General features: G+C 39.8%; 1 protein-coding gene across 2 annotated transcripts in view; it reads left to right on the top strand.

Moving 5' to 3' along the window:
* The first annotated feature begins 3997 nt into the window (after positions 1-3997).
* The window catches only part of EXOC6 (exocyst complex component 6), an 87201-nt gene continuing 70174 nt past the window's right edge, over positions 3998-21024 (top strand). Inside the window, exon 1 of one of the 2 annotated variants that reach the window (XM_077784642.1) lies at positions 3998-4183. In XM_077784642.1, the coding sequence (XP_077640768.1) occupies positions 4062-4183 (122 nt within the window). In that variant the 5' untranslated portion in view covers positions 3998-4061. Of the gene's footprint in view, positions 4184-6212; positions 6352-21024 lie in introns of those variants that run through there. The other variant, XM_077784641.1, reaches the window with a different exon arrangement.

Here is a 21024-nt window from a genome sequence, read left to right as displayed (position 1 = left end):
AATGGCATCTCTAGCATTATATAAACACATGCAATGACAGTGACTCTCCTTTCCACTGCAGTCAGACAGAAGTGCTTCTGTTCAACCAGTAGGTTTGATGCCTTTATTGACTCTTAAAAAGATAACATCAGCACCAGCTGTGGATCTCTCCAAGTATTTTTAGGCACTTGTAAGATGTCAGTGAAATGTCAAAAGCAGTTAGTGATGCACTGCACACCTAACAGGAGAGATATGTGCTGTTCTTACAATTTACCATAAAAAGCCCCTATGTGAAATAGAACATTGTTTATTTGGTATTTTAGTGAAGATTGTTACGTACACTGTCCAATTCATAAATCTAGTATAATTAAAACGAAAAAGTCAATGTATTTATGATTTTGACTACAATTCAGAAAACATAATTCACTTAAATGCTCTGGAAAGAAAAAAGGTAACCTCCCTGCTAATACCTAATGTACTCACTATATATTAGGCAAAAAGTTAAAAGGTAAAAAATGGCAGCGGTAATTCCATCATCTCCTCATCTGCCTGTTTTCCCCAAGAATCATTTGATAAGGTTGTTGCTACCATGCTTCATCTGAGAGGCAGAAATGGGTCTGGCCACCAGAAAACCAGGCACAACGGGAATGGGAGCAGTTCAGTTTCTAGGGAGAAAGAGCTGGTTTGCAAGGATCCAGTCTGGGGATGAGCCCAGGAAAGAAAGCAGTAGCAGAGCAGGAGATGCCAGAGAAATGACTAATGGCATTGTTGTCCTTGTGGAGGGATGTAAAGAGGAGATATCTGGGCAATGACCAATGAAGTAATTTGTTATGGATGGCATTGCATGTGAAAATTATCTATAGTAATTCCATTTGAGGGTGGACATTTTCCCTCTTCTCTCTTTTCCATGATTCATTCAAAATGGATTCCAATCCAACTGGGAAAGCAAATGAAACAGACTCAAAGCTGCTAATTGTGTACTGGCAATTGTAAAAAAAGGAAGTAATCTACACTGGAATTGCATACACAGTAAGGACCCTACTCTACAGCACTTTATACTTTTTGTAAGGTCATGTGGGTAAAATGTATTTTTAAAGTATCAACATAGGCAGGCAAGATTTAAACCAGCAGTTCTTGGCCCTCTGGTATCTCATTAGGGTTGGGGAAGAGTAGGAATTAGGGGAGGAAGGGGAGAAAGGACGTGGTGAAAGTGGTTTTGCTTTAGACAAGCCTTTGCATCCTGTTTCACAATATTGTTGATAATTTGCCTCAATTTCCCCTCTTGCTCTCTTCTGAGCTGCAAACTGTTTTTACACCTTCAGCATGAAATAGGTGCTTTGGATCATTTTTTCAAAGGAAAACCTCAGGATGATTGGAAAGATGGCAACAGCTCTACATCTTACAGGGCCTGAGATTTCTGCCTATCCAGATAATGAAATACTTCCTTCACAGAAATAGTGTGAATTTAACCAGCACAGAAGATACCTTCTTATTTTTCTGCCAGGAACTTCTAGAAGATTAATACCTTCTCAGGCTTCTTAACTTGGTTAAATCTGAACAAGTACAAGTATGATACCTCAGAAATGATAATGTCTACTGTCCTTTTCTGCATGGAGAAAAAAATTACTTAGCATTGTCTTTGGTGACAAACTATTTAGTTGTAGCCTCCAAGTATGTTGTGTATAGTTGTGAAGCAAAGATACACTGTTCTGCCAGAAGCGGATGTCAAGTGCCTATACTGAATTTGTCCCTTTGTATTTTTACAAAAAATACTTTATTTCCTTGAACAAGGCAGTTCCCTAAACCTTTTGAGAGTGGCCCTGAGCTCAGCTGGAAACAGGAAAAGCTCCTGTGTGACTGAAAGATGTAGATGCTGGGCACATCTAATCAGCACTGGAATTATGGTGGGGAGGAGCAGATGACAGAAGTGGGGAAGGGGAGCAGAGGCTGGACAGACAGCACAGGGTAGAAGCAGGGTCATTGCAGCAGAAAGGGCTTTTGGCAGGTGTTAATGTACTGCTGCCCATGATCTCAGGTCAGATACAGATCCACCACTGCACCTTGGATCATCCTCTGGGTGTCATGGTCTTAGGTTCAGTGGGGGTGAAAAACACCCTGGAGAGCTGAGCAGCCAGGCCTGGTGCAATTTGGTCTGATCCTGTCCAAAGAACCAAGGTACTTCAACACCCTCTGCCACAACTGAAGAGACTCTAACATCTGCCTATTTCTTGGTCATTCACCTTTGTATTTGTTTGCTTCTTCTTACATTGTTTTGCTTTGTTATTAAACATATTTATTTCCAGGCAGCTGCGATACCAACAAGAACATTTGCACAACAGATTCAGAGTCCTGTTTATTTTGGTTAGCTGATTTCCTAAAGCAAGCTACTGTTTAAATTTTTGGAAGAGGAGGAAAAAGAAATTTCACCCAAAGCCTCTGTAAGAATTGAACTAATTTAAAATCACGTATTCATAAAAGCATTTTGTATAAATCGTCATGCTTCCATCACTGAGTTCTATTTTGATTGCCAGCCACAGTGTGTGCTGGCTGGGTGTAGATGTCTGAGGCACCTCTGATTTACCTGCCCTGCCTCTGCTCTTCCACAGTGGCAGTAGATGTACTTTCTTCCATCACACGAATAAGCTTAAGCTTGTTATAGTATTTACAGTTTACTTGCACAGTGTCACCTCATAATTGTTAAATTAATTCTGAATCTGGTGACTGTTAAGATTAGAATGAGTAGTTTCAACATCATTCCCTTCATCTGCGTTTGTGTGACATCCAGTGGCTGAATGGGTCAATCGCAGGCTCTCATTTCTGGTGAAAAGTGTAAAAATTACTCACAATTCCACGTAGAACATGAAAGCAGGAAATGTATTGCATAATAATGCTAACAGAGCAATTGCTTAATTTTGGTTCAAAAATAAACCGGTGGTTAAAGCAGCTTGTTCAAGGAAAAACATTGCAAATCTGTATGTAGCCCTAACTCACTGCAACCTTTAGTGCTCCTTCCCACTGCTACTGATGTGAACCCATCTCCTCATTGTTCCCACTGGGCACAGAGAAGTGAATAAACTGTTTATCACTCTGCTCAAAAGTGAGTAAGCTCTGTTTCCTTGCACTTAACTGCTGACTGCACCACGAGTGTCTGGATTAATCAATTCTGTCAGGACAGCACTGAGATCAGGAGCCAAATTCTGATTAAAACCTTTGAAATATTTATAAAAAACAAAATATATTGATTATCCAAATGATATTGAATTAGGCTTCTAAACAGTTGTTTAAACTTAAAGATCTAGAACTCCAGTCTCATGTTTGAAATTAAAGTAATCCATGGCAGTTGTGCAAAGTGTTTTCTTTGCCATCATCATGAAAATGATGTGACAGCAGCACTACTCTCAACATTTGTTATCCATTTTTTTCCATGCAGGTAATAAATTAGTAACAGCTTTTTTTTTTGCTCACACATATAAACCCAACAGTTATCACAAAGCTTTTTCTGCAATTTATTATTATAAATAGCAACTACTAATGCTGAAAAGGAAAATTATGAGAACATAAATGTTTCTGTTTTTCTAATCTGCTTTAGGAGATCCATAAATCTTTTTCATAAATCCAGCTAAGTCCTTGTGTGCAAGCTTTTTATATAGCAAAAGGAAAACCTAATTAAAAAAAAAATAATCTCATAAAACTTATCAGAGTAATTAAGCATTGATGTCTAGTGTCTAAAATTCCTTTAAAGTTGTGTTTTCAAAACGCCTAAATTTCAGGTTTAATATTTATTTCAAGAATGCAAAAATATTATTTTGGCAGGAATTTTGTTGTTAAGACTAATATGTATTAGGCACACACACACAAAAGAGACTGTGCAGCCCTGGGTAGTGCATAAGAGGCAAATGATACCAGCAGACAGGAAAAGAGCAGCTGTGCACCATTCTTGGACACAAAGTCCTCAAGAGTCACGAGGTTAGCACAGGATCTTTTTTTTTTATGCTTGGTTTTGCTGACTACGGTCACTTAGTCAACTATAATAATCAGAATAAAAGTCCTCTCCTAAAGTTAGATTAGTTTTATCCTACTCTATGGCAAGGAAAAGTAAGTCAAATCTCTCAGAATTTTATCTAGAAGAAAATAAAGATCAGATATATGAAAATGCCCTTGCTGAGATCCAGTCCTTTGAGCTGCCTCTTGGAACCACCTTAAGGTATGCTTCTTTTTTTAGTATTATACTCTTTATGATGGATGTGTTCCATTCTATAGTTGTTCTTTCAGTCAGCACAATATATTAGAAACTTTGTTTTCCTGACCCTGAAGCCTACCAGAAAGTTGAGCTTAATTTCAATGTGATTGGCCCTAAGTGAAAAACTACAAACCAAGGTCACCTACTCTGCTCTTTCTTTTCACCTGGACAAATTGATCTGTTTCTGATGGCTGGCTGCAGATTTGTGAAAAAAGAAAGTGTTCTCAAAAATGAAAACAAGGTGAAATTTTCTTTTTTGCGTAACAGTGTTTTAAGTTTAAAGTTAACAGCTACATTTTTAAAGAATTAAGTGCTTCTTAAATTTTTAATAAATGAAACTTCTGTTTAATCACCAAAGACAGAACTACTTAAGGTTTTACTGCTGATATTTCTAAATAGCTGAAGATTTTTTTTTTTTTTTATTTGTAGCTTACGGAAACTGTTTAATGGTAAAAGTGCAACTGAAGAAATTCCTCTGCATATTTCTCCTTTAAAAAGTAATATATATAAGATTGCAATGTAATTTGTCTCAGTATATTGTCAGTATTTGTAGAAGAGTTTTAAAAATAGCCTGCCTAGCACTGTAGGCGTCAGGTTGCATTAACGATCAGGCTAAAAAAAGAAAATTAAATATACCCTGAAAAATGTGTCAATCTATAACTTCAGTATTTTGGTGATGGGAAAAAAAAAAAGAAGAAACGTGGGAAAACTGTTACAGCATTTGAGTAATTTCTTGAAGGAAATACAAGTGGTAGGATTTTTCCCTTTTTTTAATTATGCACTTTGTAAGCACTTGTCTACATTCAGAATAGTCCTTGTTGATTTAGTAGGTGAATCAACAACCTGAATCAACACTGAATATGATATAGGCACAAGCATAGACAAGATGTGCACTGTCTTCGGTGCCATTTATTAACTCGTGTACAGGTGTAGTTGCACCAGGGCAGGAGAGATGATGGGCTTGATAACAATAACTGGAAGGATGCCAAATGCAATTGTAGACTTTGATGCATTCACATTTGTCAAATGTTGTCAGTTCCTTACTGGAAAATGTAGCTACACATCACCCTGAAGTTTTACATATCTGGCCTATTTCTTCACAAGAACTTCCCACTTGTGTGCAGATCATTTTGCCCAGAAAGCAGGTGCATCCTGTCTCCTGAACATGCAAAACCCAAGAATTAATTAATCCCTGGCCACAGGCCACGAAGTGTAAAATTTAAATAGAAAATAGGTTATTCCTCCTTCGTTGACACAAGACGCTTTGCTGTACAAGGCATTAGGAAACACTATGTCAGTTTCTAGTCAAACAGCAAGCCACTGCATATAAAGGTGCAAAACTTTTTTTTGTCTTGGTTTTGTTCTATTTTTACCCCGACCCCCAAGTTTCTATCACGTAAAGAATGGAAGGAATGAAGACTGACATAACGTGAATGCAGAAACCCCCGCAGAGCTCAGGGCTCGGTGCCTTCCTCCCTGCCGGGACGGGCACAGCCCGCACGTGCGGGAGCGGTCGAATCAAAACAAACCAAATAATAATAAAAAAACAAGACCACACCATGAACTAGCCACAAGACCAAACCAGAACTAGCTCAGTGGAAAAGGTCGTGTTGAACCCTACAAGCCTTCAAGGCGTCTCTGCAGCGCGGTGCGGTGGGCGGGCAGCCGGCCCGTGCGGGACAGGGGCCGCACTTTGCGCGTCCCTCGTTTGCCACAGAGCCCTGAGCGGGCCGCAGGGGCTGAGGCCCGGCGGGCGCAGCCGCCCGCGGTCTCTGCCGGACACCAGCGCTCAGAGATGCCGCGGGGACGGAGCGGCTTTGCCGGACTCCCCCGGCCTAGCCCTGCCGTGACAAGGGCAGCGGAGCACCGCCGAGCCGGTGCAAACCCGAAGGGCGCGGCCCGGCTCGACCTGCGCCTCGCCACCTGCCCCTGCCCCCCGCACCGGCAAACCCTCCCCGGCCGCTGCCGCCGGCCCCCGCCGGGCTCCGCCGCCGCTCCTCCCTCGGCGTCTCCCGCAGCGGCGCGGCCGGCGGGTCCCTCCCATCCAAGATGGCGGACAGTCTCCCCGAGCATGATCGGATCCTGCAGGAGATCGAGAGCACCGACACGGCCTGCGTGGGACCCACCCTGAGGTGCGGGGCGCGGCGGCCGCGGCGCCGCCGGCGGGTGAGGCTCCCCCGCCCTGCCCGCTCGCCGGCCCGGGGAGCCGCGGCGCGGCCCGGCCGCGCGTTCTGACAGGCGCTCCCCGGGGACGGCGCGGGGCCGCCGCAGCGCCGCCGGCGGGAGCGGCCGCGCCGGGTGCGGAGGGGACGCGCAGCCCCGCTGCCGCTCCGTGGGGGCCCGACCGCCGGCCCCCGTCCCGGGCGCTGCGGCGGGCAGGGAGCGGGGCTGTCAAGCCGTGCCGCCGCTCTGACAGGGAAGGGGGGCCGAGCTCCGGCTGGCCGCTCCCTGGCATTGTCAGCCGGGGCAGTAGCTGGGCACGGCCCGGCTCCGGCGGGGCTGGCGTGCGGCCTCGGGACGGCGCGGCCCTGGTTCGGCGCGGATGGCCGGGCTCGGGGCGCCCGCCGTGCCCAGTGCCGGGCTTTGCTGCCCGCCCTTGGGCACGGCTCAGCTTCGGGGTGTGCCGGTACCCCCGGCTCTGTGCTGAGAACGGGGCCGAAACCGAATCATGGGTGGGTGTTGTATTGCTCCACTGTGCAACCTCTAATGATGCGGTCTGATACCTACTAGTCCCTGGTCAGTTTGCTTGGAAATGTGACGGTGTTTAGAAGATTTCTGGTATGCCATGACTGCAGTGGTTTGGTTTTCTGTATTTTTCCTCCAATTCCACATACTGCCAAATGGCTTAGCCTGCATTTTGAAAAAAAGGTTTTGCATAACCTTTCCTGTTAGAGGCGAATGTGGAAGTACGTTTCACTTAGAGCTTGGGAGATAAGGGCAGGGCCTGTGGAAAGTGAATTGGGTTATTGAGGAAACACAGGGGAAAGGGGATCTTCATCATGGAGCTTTGCTGGTGCTTCCCCGATTAAAGATGTCTGAAAGAAGTGAAAAAAACATAGGCACTAGCCAGACGGGGAAGAGAACTGTGAATTTGAATGTTATCTCTTTGAAAAGATACAGTGAGCCTGTGTGCAGAAAACTGGAAAAGGCAGTTTGTGTGGCAGCGTGCTGCAGAGCAATGAGCATGGTGCTGCTGGCTTTTCCTGCAGTGGGAATGGTGCCGGCTGGAGAGCGTGGACCTGGCTGGGAAAGGATGAACATGGGTCACATGAGTGAGAATTCCATCCGGAGAACTGGTGGAAGAGAAGTTTCTGTTGCATGCTAAATGGGTCATTTCACACATCACAGCAGTTGATTTTGAGGTTAGCTAGTGTGTCTGCAGTGAATCCTCCAAAGCTGTGTGGGAGGTGGCAGTCTGGGCATTTGTGTGAGGCTGGGGCTAATCAATCCTCTGAGAGCCCCCATGGGGAGTGTGGTGGGCTTGTCTAGACATCACACGGGGACCGCTTGCTGGCTCAGTCTGGCCTTGGAGGTCAGCTTGGAGCAAACTGCACTCTCATCTCCCCTCATGTTCCTTAAGCACAGCTGCTTTTGGAAATACAGTGTGGAGATACTGAAGCTGAGCATCACAAGGAACCTCACCTGTGAGGGTCTGGGGGCTTAGGCTGAGAGAAAGTAGCTGGGATGCTTTCAGCCTTGAGCTGTCCCTGGAGGCAGTTTCACCATGTTTCATCTAACAAGCCCAGACAGATTGAAGCTGATGCCTGCAAAAAAACACAACAAAATATTAAATATAATTGCAGTTTCGCCACCATCTTCAGTATAGAGCTTATATCAGAGTCACCTGTAGAAAGGACAGAGTATTAGGCTACACAGCAGAAGAAGGCATCCACAGGTGTGGATGGGGAAGGGACCATATGAATCTCTTATCTATATTAAGCATTTAAAATATGCTGATTTTTTTTATAAATACTAAATTTAATTTCTTATTTTTTCTCAAGTTTCTGTTCTGTCACTGATTTTCCAGTAAGGAAATTTTGCATTGCTGACTTTCAGGATTTTTAGGGAAAAAGTGGATGTTGGTCTGATTTAACCTCTAGTGTTCAATTACAAATAAAGAAATTCGGTGAAAGAGTGGTTACACCTGGCTGACTGTTTTGAAAGAAGTCCAGCCAACACCACAGAAATATGCTTCTATTTCCTGAGAACAGCAGTATTTGAGATCAAAACTTGAGCCGTCTGCTCAGCTGTCTGTTAAAATTTGTGAATTGCTGTGTGAAACTGAAAAGTCTGAAATCCCACATCAAATTACAAGATCTATTTCAACGAAAGAAGCATGAATGTAAAATGGAGCATTATTTTCTGCATCAGAACTAGGTTTTACTTGCTAAACAGTATGAATCAAATAAATGAGTTGAGTAATTCTACGTGCAGTTGCATAAGGCTACAACATGAAGTGATCCATTGATTTCTAGTCACAGAAGCTATTGAAGCCAGTTGTCTCATGTAATGACTGAGATTACATTAATTTCATTATGTGAAATGGAATATTTTTGTAATCTCTGGGTTGTAATGCTAGGAGAATATTTATAGCATTGCCACATCAAATAAAGTACCAACATACCTACTTAAATAGCAGAACAAAAGAAGGACTTGAGGTGAGTGGTTGGATAAGTAGCATGAGGTAATATTAAATGCTGAAGATTGTAGGATATGCAAGATCTGACTTATTCTTAATTGTTATTATCAAGATACTAATGTCTTCATAGTGCATCCATGCTTCATGAAGGAAGTGTACATTTTTCTTGTGGGCCGTATTTAGATTCCATGGAAACACATTTTTGCTCCTTTTTTTCTTCAGTGTTTTGTTTGCTGGTTGGGTATAGCTGTCACCATCAGGGTGCTGTTTCCTACCCTGCTATAGGACTGGCAGTGCTTGTTCTTATGATATAAGAAATAATAACATTTATTGATATATAATGGTTTTGTGTATAATTTGCAGGTAAGGAACAACATACAGACTGATCCTGCAGATGATTTTCTACTGCTGAGATCCACCCATAAAGATGAATGTGAAATATAGGTGCTTTATAGGAGGAATCGGCATACAGCTAGTGCAGTTGGGATTATTTACTATTTAGGAGAATAAGCTCCTAAAGACTGCTCTGCATCTCAAGAAGTGAAGAGATTGTATTGAATTAAGTTAATTTCCTTTTAAGATTTTAACTGGATTAATTTATCAATTTAAATTTGCTGCTATTTTACTTGCATCTCTAAATTCAGTAACACATGCTGAATCATTATAAGTGAGACTCAAGCCAACATGCCTTTCATTAAATAGGAAGACTGTGTCTATAGCAAGCCAGGATTTTTTTTTTTTCATCGGACTCTTTGAAGCTTTTATCAGCATCTTTTTGGCTTTAATAGCTAACAAAATGAGATTAATGACAAAACTTGTTAGAGGCTCATCACTCTCACCTTTTTATAGAACATGTTAATATTGTATTCATGTTGCATGCATACTTTTGAGCTTCTCTCAGGGAGAGCTATCTTATTTCTAATCTTTGAAAGGAAGTGGAAGAAGACAAAGAAAGGCAATTTCCATAATCCTCTCAACAACCACAACAGAAAAATCAGAAACTTAATAACAAAAAATGTAAGGCCCTCACTGAACTCTGTGTTTTAACACTTCTTGAATAGTCATTTGGACTTGCTGTGGTAGCTAGTAAGACAAATTATCTTTAGAAGAAAATAATTGACCTTATATGATGGTTAGTTTATGGTTGGTTGAAAAAGGTCAAAGTGGAACTTGACAGAGTAGAAGTTGTTCTGCCAGTGTCCTGTCTACTATAGATATGAGTTTCTTTGAGTCTGTGGTAATGTGTAGTATTTCAAAGCTTTTTTTTCTAGAAAGATGAATTACCTCTTAAACTCGAGCTTGGCAAAATATTTCCTAAGCATATGGTAGACTTTCTCTGAACACTTCGTCTTGTGAGCTTTGCGTCACTAAGTCTGCAGTGTTCTGTGATTCCCATACATACTCAGCCTGTCAGGGGAGTACCTCCAGGCCCACAATCCGTTGACTGAACAAAAATACAAAAGAAAAATTAAATATAAAAACTGTGGGGGATTTGATAATGGAAGTTGCTAAGGTGAAGTTGATATGGAGGTGCTGTGTCTTTTGATGTATCTATCTATAAGCAGAATGTACTCTGTAGTTTTAACTGACAATCACAACTTGGAAAGTGCTTCTTAAAAGTCAATGTAAAAATGCTTTTAATTCAGTTCTCTCTTTCTGAAATCTGTCATCACAAAGCTGTTGCCTGGTAGATGTTAGAGCATCTTCTAGGTTGCTTTAAGTTGTGCTGGCCATGAAACTTCTTTGCAGAGTTCTTAGAGAGCCTCATGTGAAGACATTTTGCTGTCCTGTTGTCTCTGGTTGAAGAAATCACACCCACTAGCACCTTTCAGTTGATGTGTTTCTGTCTGATGCTGCAGTATGCTGCAGTCACCTTCCACTGATCTAGGACTGCATTGCACTGGTAAAAGCAGCACTGAGCTGAGACTGCAAAGCCCACCTAGCTGCTCATTCACTCCCCCACCTGCAGCCTGGGGGAGAGAATCAGAAGGGTAGAAGCTGGGAAACTTGAGGACTGGGGTAGAAACAGTTTAATAGGCGAAGCAAAGGCTGCACACACAAGCCAAGCAAGGACTGAATTCACTGCATCCCATGGGGAGACAGCTGTTCAGTCATGTCCATGACAGCGGGACCCTGTCACAAGTAGTGGTTACTCTGGAACACAGAATGAACTAGGTTGGAAAACACCTTTGATATCATTGAGTCCAACCTATGACCTAACACTTCCTCATTAACTAAACCATAGCACTAAGTGCCACATCCAGTCTTTTTTTTGAACACATGCAGGGACAATAATTCCACTCTTCTCTGGACAGAGAATTCCAGTGCCCAGTCACTCAGTGAAGAATTTTTTCCTGATCTCTAATCTAAACTTCTCCTGGCACAGCTCTGTCCTCTCATTCTGTCAGCTGCTGCCTGGAGAAAGAGACCAACGCCCACCTGGCCCCAGCCATCTCAACATTCCCCCAAACTGAGGGGCCCAGAACTGGACACAGCACTCGAGGTGTGCCCTCACCAGTGCTGAGAACAGGGGAAGGATGACCTCCCTGCTCCTGCTGGCCACACTGCTCCTGATACAGGCCAGGATGGCCTTGGCCTTCTTGGCCACCAGGACACACTGCTGGCTCATGTCCAGTTGGCTGTCGACCAGTACCCCCAGGTCCCTTTGTGCCTGGGCATTGTCCAGCCACTCTGTTCCCAGCCTGTAGTGCTGCAGGGGGTTGTTGCGGCAAAATGTCATCACTCCAAATGTCTCCTCCCTTCCTCCTTTTCCCCACTTTGTGTACTGAGCACGATGCCATCTGCTCTGGAATAGCCCTTTGGTCAGTTGGGGTCCCCTGTCCTGGCTGTGTCTCCCCCCAGCCTCCTGGCCAGGGTGGCAGCACGAAAAGGCCTTGGCTCTGTGTGAGCTCTGCTCAGCAATGACAGCAACATCTCTGTTATCAGCTCTGTGTGCAGCACAAATCCAAAACAGCCCCATACCAGCCATGGGAAGAAAATTAACTCCAGCCTAAACCAGCACATATATTTATATATCAGTTTATCTTTATTATAATAGCTAATTTCTGTTTTGTAACTGGATTGTTGTGGAGTAAGGAGAATGACCAGGTTGCTGTGAATCAGTGTATCCTAAAAAAATAGAGGATTGCTTGTAGTGTCAGTTGCAGATTTTGTTATTTGGTGTAGGGTTTGATGGTATTCCAAGTACTTAAGTTGAAAGACAACACTCAGATAAAGCAACTGTCTGTGTGATGTGTATTGCTATGAAGGAGCAATTTTTTTTTATTGCTAGTCCATTATATAGAGTCAAAAGGGCATACAAAGAGTGTGTGCTGCAAACTGATTAATCTGGCATACAGCAGCAGAACTGCAGTTCTGATTTTTCTATAGCCTAGTCAGATTTGCCATTAGTAGCAAAAGTATTTTATAAGGAATCACATTGCTGCAAGTTTCAACGTATTACTTTTCAAGTTTTTATAAAACCTGATGAAACTATTTGCAGGTAATCATATCTGCACTGCTTTTTTTTTATTTGTTGTTTTGAAAAAGTCTTTAGGTTCAATGCTGATTAAGTTTGTCCTGGAATATGTATCTGCAAATCAGGTTATCTTGATCTTTTAACATTTCACACATCAGCTTCTGACTCAGTTCTTGCAGTGATTTCCAAATGGGCAACTGCCAAGTGAAGCTTTAACCTAGCTAGTAACCTGTGTGAATTGTTCTGAAACAGCTCTCTCCAATTTCACAGGCATTATCAAAGAGCTTGGAATTGTCCTAGTCTTTAGGGAACAAATTTAAAAATAAATTAAAGCTTTTAAAATAGGGGAATCATGTGATACATCATCATCAGAATAGTGTACTTAGTAGGTGTTTCATGCACTTCGTTTCATTGTTTCATTTAAATTCAGCCGTCTCTTCATATGACCGGCTTATGCTTGTGCACTCTTACCTCAGTTAAATTCAGAAAAGCCAGTTCTTATTCATGACATCTCTTCATTGACTTGTTGATCAAGCTGATTTTATTAAGTGTCTGGTGACCCAGATTTTGGACCTGCCATGTGCATAGGAAGTGCATAATTTGACATTCTTCACAAATGCCAGTCACACTGATGCTTACTTCCTTGTAGATTTTTTTTTGAAAGCCAACAGCACAGCCTGTGCTCCAGGCTGAACCATTGATATCTACCTGAGGAGCCCTAGCATAATTCAGTTAAATATAAGTCTGGTTTTAACTGGTAAGTGCTGGTGTATTTGCAGGCTTTGTCATGTTGCATTTTATGTATTCTACTACTAAAATGAGCTCATTCAAATTGAAGAGGATTAATATGTCTTAAATAATGTGCTTTTAAGATAATGCCAGAAAAGGATTTGCAAATAGAGAACTATTTTTATGGGTTGTAGTAAACTATTAAGTACTAACTCATTCAGAAATACAGTGCTAGCTTTGCATCAGCATCAGGTAATCACATGAGATTTTATCTTTCTGAAAGACTTGTGGTGGCTAGTTGTAAAATCTAGGTGTGGCTAGGCTTTCTGCCTATTTTCTGGTGATGTTTGAAATGACCAAACCTAATCCCTATCACCGCAGAGCTTGGTATAACAATAACAGTTCAATTTGAGGTTCAGCTCAATGAAGTGTTTTCAACAATGTTTCTCTTCCTCATCCTGTACATGTCCAGTACAGAAGCTATCTGTACTCCTGATAAACTGGGTCCTTCCTGTGCAGGAAGGAGTTAATGATCTCTCCTGGAGCCTGGCTGAAGCCCTTCCGTACCTCAACCTTTGCCAGCAATAGCAAACTAGTAGAGAACTTAATCACTGACAGAGGTATTAAGAAGGAAGGAAACAGATTTTAGAGTGCATCAGCCTTGATGGAAAGAGATGTGGGATTGGACAGAGAAGACCTAAAAGACGCTGGGGATTTTTTTTTTAATATAGCATGAGAAAAGTGTTCAATTCTAATACCGTGAGTGGGATTTTCACTGTGTCTCAGGGAAAGGAATTTGCTTGCAAAATTGCAGTGAGTGTAACTTGCAATTCTCTTGTGAATCAGAGTAATACAAAATTAATAAAGCATATACTGTCATATATGTACCTGGGGGATACTTTTGAGACATTTCAGCTTCAAAAGGAAGTGTTTAAACTATCAAAGTTTTGGGACTTTCACAGTTTGCACGCTTCCTTAGGCATAGAATGGCTTTGAAGGATTTTTTCCCTATTTTGTTCATAGAAACAATGTTTTTCTTACAAGTTTTGTTTTCAGTTAATTTCAATATAAAAGTAAAACAGCAGATACTGTTTTATATTGCATATTTGTTCTGGTATGTTTCATAAATTTAAGAAGCTGCAGAGAAATTAACAGATTTTCTTAGTTTGTTCATCAAGCAGGTAGAGAACTGGAGTTAGTCAGTTGCATCAACACTCTTAATGGCTTCCTAACTGAGAGAAACACTGGGTTTCAGTTCAGCTTCTGAATTGAAAACAGACTTTTTTTAGAAGTCATGTTTTACTTTCTTCAGTGATCCTGGGAGATATGCAAAGAATATACAGCACAGACTGTTGTTTTACATTAATTAAATACATGATGATTTATATGTATAGTCTATGTGAGCTCATAGAATTAACAAAAATGAATAATACAAAATCATTGTAAAATACATGCTTTGGTTATATGTTTGCAGAGGAGTGTGATGCAGGAAAGGATTGTTCGGTTTGATCTGTATTAAATAGAATACATTCTTAATCTAATTGGTTTTGAAACTTTAATTATTAGGTATTTTATTTTATCTGGAACTTCTTAAATTTCTGAAATAATGTATTTACATCTGTGTAATGTTGATATTCAAAGCCTATTGAAATAAGTAACTTAAACATTTCTGACATGAAATATTCTGTTCTATTTTGTATGTCTTGCGAACACACATATGAGATTGTTGAAATTTGAAATTTATTTTCTTCCAAAAAATTGGTGTGTATTTATCTAGAAGATTATGTCTCAAGTGCTCTAGATAAAGTTGACAGATTAGCTAGAGGTTGTAATGGAGGCCTAGTTATTTCTTGTACATGTGTAATAGAAATCTCATCAGATTTTTAAAAAGAAGTTAAAAGCTCACAATTTAGTTTACAGAGTAATCCATTGCTTTTAAAATATAACAATTTATGTAACAAACAGTCTCTGAAAATATTAAAGGAAGATAAAAATACTGCTATATAGACTTCAGTTCCCTACTTTATGAAATAACATAGGTTCCAACTCCATCCACTTGTATCCATTTAGGAATATGAAACAGATGGCCAAACTTGGCACTTCGTTCCCTGGCGATAGCCACCACCAAAGCGAGCGAAGCCGCCGTTTCCCCTGCTGCCTTTTTATCTACTATTACAACACAAAATTAGGAAAAAAGTGGTAGTGCAGCACTTGTTTTTCAGTTTCTTACTTCATACATCGGTAAGTGGCACAAAGGCTCAGCAGGAAGAGGCATCTCCTTGGTCAGCAGTGTAAAAACAGGAAGGAGGAAGTCTATTGCAAATCTGGGTGTGCTGATTATCGGTTGGTGTTCGCTGCAGAGGATGTCCATTAACAGCCATCAGCGTGAGCCACTGCTTATCCAGCATGAACAATGAATGCTCTAGTGCTGCTACTACAGAATAAGGACCCTGCTTATAGGAAGTAATGTTAACTAACAAACTGTACTCAGCCCTTTCCTGCTCATAGAAACAGGATACTATTAGTGAGAACAATTGACAGAAATTGCACATCCAGGAAAACCAGGCAAGCAAAGCATAACAGCTAAACTAAGATTAATAAAATCTTTTCTCTGAATAGGCCATAGCTGAGTTCTGTGTTGTTCTGGCATGTAATGTGAACTTTTAAATAGAGTGGTGAGATGTTATTATGAATAAGAATGGCAGAACTGGAACATGGGTGGCATCTGGCATTGAAAGGCTGCTTAGGTTTTAAGAAATGTGCTTATTACCATCACTGCAATTGAATTACAGGAAGCACCTGGACATTATTTTATAAAGCTTTTTAGGGTGTATGCAGCCTCCTATATGAAATTACTCCATGGAAAAATCCCTACAAAGTTTGCAGCTTGCGTAAACAGAAAATATCTTTGTATATTGTAGGACAAAGGAAGTTTCTGCAGTGTTTCCTTTGAAATTGCAGCTCAAATGGAGTGTGTGATACTCTATCATCGTTAGGGATGCCATGGTTATAGTCACAGTGTGACAGGGCTGTGGTAAGGGCAGAATCTTAATTTGCAATGCCAGTGTTTTCTGCTGCACTGATCCCACTAAACTCATTGTGCAAAATATTACTTTGTTTTAAAATTGTATTTAGTATAGCTTTGTTGTTTCATTTTGGGATTTTATTGCAATGAAAGGAGAAATAGGGAGAGCATCTAGAGGGTTACTTCTTGCATTGTGTAAGGGAACTAGTTGTGAGCCATCTCTAGCATCAGAACAAAATTGGCATTGGTAGCAAGATATGAATTCTAAAAACATGATTATCCATAAGCACAGTTTCCTCATTTGAGAGTTGATATATTTGCGTGTGTATTTTGTTTAAAGTATTACTTTGAAAAATTGAATAAAAAGTGCATGATTGGGGGGACTTTTTTTTCTGCCTTCATGTAATTGATCAAAGTAATCAGTAGTTTTTTTTCCCCCATGGTGCTTAATTTGAAGCTCTACAAATGAATCTTTTTCTCTTGCTTCTGTTGAAGGTCAGAAGTTGCATGGTCAAGACTTACATTCCATGTCAGACTTGTACAACTCTTGTACAGATATGTGTAATTCCTGTCATTGTCACAGCATTCATGGAGCTGTGACTGATTGGCACTTACTGAGTGGTTATCAGTATCCTGAAAGGAATGTGTACATACAGTTTTTAATTGCTTCATATGTCTTGTGTAATCAGGAAATGAAAGACTTTGTGGCAATATAGGCAGGGGTGGGGAAATCTGCAATTCATCCTAGAAATGGCACAGAACAGGATGGGCTGGGGGGAGGTGTGAAAATGGTGAAAGGTGGCAAGTCATTAATAAGGAGTTTCTTTGTCCTGGTTTGGGGTTTTCTTCTGACATGTTTTTTGGCTATTTTAAAAGACATAATCTGTTTTAAAAGTCTCTGCTGCTGCTAGAACCTCCTATAAATAATTACTAGAAGAATTGTTCTATCAAAAAGTTTACAGTAATGCTCCATAAGCTCAGATTTGTCTTTCCTGAATATGGATTGCCATTAAAAGTTCAATCATTACCCATTTGCAAGAACATACAAAAATATCCCAAAGCCTTTAAGAAATACAAATTTTTTAAAAATTCCAATGGAATTTCTTAAATTTTTTTTTTTTATTTATTAGACTGCTCTAGTAATGATTTTTAAGTGAAAGAGTTATCACCATCTAGGAATTAATATTATCTTCTGCATTACTATTTTCTTATGAAAGTATAGTGATTTTATTTTTAATAAAATAAATTCTTCAAGTTCATGTTTTTGGCCTGAAGCCTGAGTTCTTGAGCAATTCTTCTCCCCTTTGAAAAGTTACAGCTATTGCTATAGATATGAGACAAAATTACTTTAGTTCCCATTCTGATTATTCTTGATATCTATTTTTCTAAGCTAAAACAAGAAGACTACAGTAGAAATTGTACTTAGGTCTGGTTACTGTAATTTTCTGGTGTAGAGGCCATAGATGTGAAGCTAGACTGGAGATGAGGAAGGGAAAAAGCAAATGTGGGGTATTTGCTAAACTTCCAAAATAGTCTATATGCACTTCCATTGTCTGCCCTTCCAGTAGTCCAGTCAATGTATTAAATTAACATCTGGGATTATATGATTTTTTTTTTCTTCTACCTTTTTATTTCCCTCCTTGTGAAATTCTCGTCCTCTTTTACTCCCACATACACTCAGACATTTAAGGACATATATCCTGATTGTGTGCACAGAAATAATTGTATGAAATGATAGCAGAAATATATTTTTGAAGTGATCCTGTAATAATTTGTGAAGACATTTATGATGCTCACATAGAGTAATAATATATATGTATGGAATAAATAGATGATTTCAGGATAATTTTTTGAATATTAATTTTTTGAAAGGTTGTGTGGAATCCTTGGCATGTTAAGTTTTAGTTCTCTTGAGATTTTTTGATTACTTAACCATGGGTATATTCGTGCATAGGATGGTGCCCTCTGGTGCTTCTGTATATTTTTGCATGTAAACACAAAATGTCTTCAATAAGACCTATTAAATACATGGTTTTCATATTGTGTTTCAGTTTTCAAAGTAAAAGTTTTAGGAAAGTTTTTTACCATATAAAGTAAATTTATCTTACTGTTTTCAATTGGAAAATGGTTGCATGTCTGCAAATTCTCCTTTGTTATTTCTTGTGGCCTGAATTCAAATCTGTTTATTCTTGTTGTTCTCCCTTCAGCCTGCCTGGTAAGAAAGATCAAGATAAAAATATCCCAATTTCAATAAAATGTATCCAGTGAACTCAGACACTTTTCTTCCTTAGGTCACTCTCTGCTCCTAGTTTATTTTTTGCCTTTTTCGAGTAGTTTCTACACTATCTTCTTTTTACCTAGACTGGCATTAATATGACTCATCCAATTGTTGGAATGAGTCAAAAAAAAAAAAAAAAAAAAGGGCATCTCAGTTTATATACAGAGTTCTGGGAATAGAGACAGATATCTGCTATGCATTACCAGGAAAGTTGTTCAGCTCTGCTTATGCTCCTCATGGGTTCCCTGCTTGCCCTGTGGATTAGGAAAGAAATCAGTACCTGTCCTACCTCTGATTTTGCCGTACTGGTGGCTAAGTAGTCACTCAAGTTAAAGTTTTCTCATTCCAGATTGGAAATTAAGGTGATAACATTGTGTTGGTTTGGGTATTTTGGGTGTCAAAATCAAATATAAATTTCTGTCTCCAACATTAGTGGTTTTCACCTTTTTTTATCCAGTCTGAAGACTCGTACCAAGAAAAAAACCTGTTGTTGTCAAAGTTGTATGGTATGAATCAACCACTAGTAATCTATAGTTGTGCAGATCAGAGGTTGAAAGCAGTTTTAATAAAAACTAATAATGTCTTTCAGTTTGACACAGTTCAAGTTTATGCTGTATTTCAGACCATCAGCATTCACTTCAGGGGCCCATAAAGCTGAAGAGGATCCTTAGGGCTCTTCATTCAGAGGTGTATAAATGTAAACAAAAATTGAAAGAACTGCGTATTACACATGTAACAATTCCTTTGGTATCCTAAGCATGACACTTCCTACTGCTGGATGTGAAGCAATTTGCAGTGAGAGAGAGAGATTTATGGGGTAGACATAAATGCATCTGCAATTGTGATTGTCATCTCCTGAAGAAATGGACCTAGAAGGGGAACTACTTCCTCACTTGCTTTCCAACAGAACTTTGTGAATTTTCTCTTGTGATTTTAAAGAATTATCTCTAGGATGCTTTTAGGATTTCATGTCTCTCTAAGATGCTGCAGTATTGATGCTTGATAATTTAACTCTCAAAAGTGGTGAACTGTTATCAGCATCTGTTGCAGTGTAATCTGTTGAAATGTACACTTTGAGATAATTATTAGGAGGTAGCAATTAGCTATAGGTAATCTTTGAAATAAGTGTATATATGGAAAATGAGCTTCAGTATCAGAAGTAAACTGTGATGTTCCCTAACAGGTAAATCAGGTGTGTATTGTCTCAGTTCTGTTTGCAGATTTGAGGAAAAGCCTAATTTCTATCCATGGCCAAAGATGACTTGGATCTCCAGGGTACACTTATATTCTTAAAAAGGATGATGTTTTAGGCCAGATGTTGTTCTGAAGCCCCTGAAACTGCATGAGTGAAATGTCCTCAGAGGACAGTGTCCTAAGGGAGTCAATAAGCCTGTTTATTCATCTTCTTCTCACCTAGATGAGAAAGTTGTGATATAAAGTGTGAATTTTTAAAAAATACGCTGATGATTTATTTTTGTAAAGGCAAGCAGTTCTGTCTCAGGGGTTTTTTCACTGGCAAGAGTTGATTTGTTGTTCCCACAAGATGGAGCTGTTTACGAACATAATTAACATGGAATTTCTACTACTAGTGCATTTTAGGGAAGACTGAAAATACTGGTTTAAATCACAGGTCACAATTTTATTAGTATCCTTACAGGAAAGGGTACCATGTACAACACAAAATAATAACAATTATTTTAAGAAGGTAGGGTAACCTTGTGATTAAGGTATTGGGAGATATACAGTATTGCTTTCCTCCCCCTTTTGAACATTTATTCCCTGTATTATTTTCAATTAAATATTGTGATAATACCTGTGAAATTAAAAATCAGTACATTATTATAATTAAATTTAAGCATAAGCAGCCTTAATATTGAGGAAAACATTATCAATACAGATTTTTCTAACAGTGAAAACTGTATTGCCTATGCTACATTGTATGTACTTCCAGAACATCTGACTGTGTTTTCTACAATTTTTTGATATTATTTTAAAGATAAATCTTCTGATTGCAAAGAATTTCCTTTTGTCAGTATTGTAAGAACGTCTGAAAGTCTTGACACAGATGTGAAATGGATAAAAAGTTATCAAGGCAGCAATTGGATACCCCCAAATCATCAGGCAATAACTAAGTCCAAAAACAAATTGCAGTGCTATCATCAAAGAAAGTTTGGTGGTACAAACTCAAGTATGGAGTTCCTCTTGTGCCATCTTTTTGTAGTCTCATTCTCATTTTAATAATATTTTCTTTACTGAGTTTTACTGCTGCTTTCATTTATGCTTACATGACACAATTTACAGTTTGGGCACATAGTGATAGAAGTCCTGTCTTTGTGATAATGATGCTTCTTTCTCATTCTCCTTGAGAACACTGGAAGGAGACCTAAATTTGGAGGCTTCTTCCAGACTTAAACAAAAGGCTAAAGAAGCAGTAATAAATTGAAATTCTTTTTCTGTGAAGTTTTTTAAATTTTGTTTTGTTTTGTTTTCATCTTTAGCGTTCAGTGCAGTATAGGTAGTAAGTCCAGTCCATTTGAGGAGGCTCATGCTTGCCAGATATCTGTGAAGATACACTGATGCATGTGGTCCTCCTAATCTTTTTTTCTTCTCCAAGAACTCTGAAGACAGTTGGATGCCCCTCTGTGTCCACCCTGTA

This window comes from Lonchura striata, chromosome 7 (assembly GCF_046129695.1).
Source record: "Lonchura striata isolate bLonStr1 chromosome 7, bLonStr1.mat, whole genome shotgun sequence".
NCBI classification, from domain to species: domain Eukaryota; kingdom Metazoa; phylum Chordata; class Aves; order Passeriformes; family Estrildidae; genus Lonchura; species Lonchura striata.
This window is presented reverse-complemented; position numbering and strand designations above follow the sequence as displayed.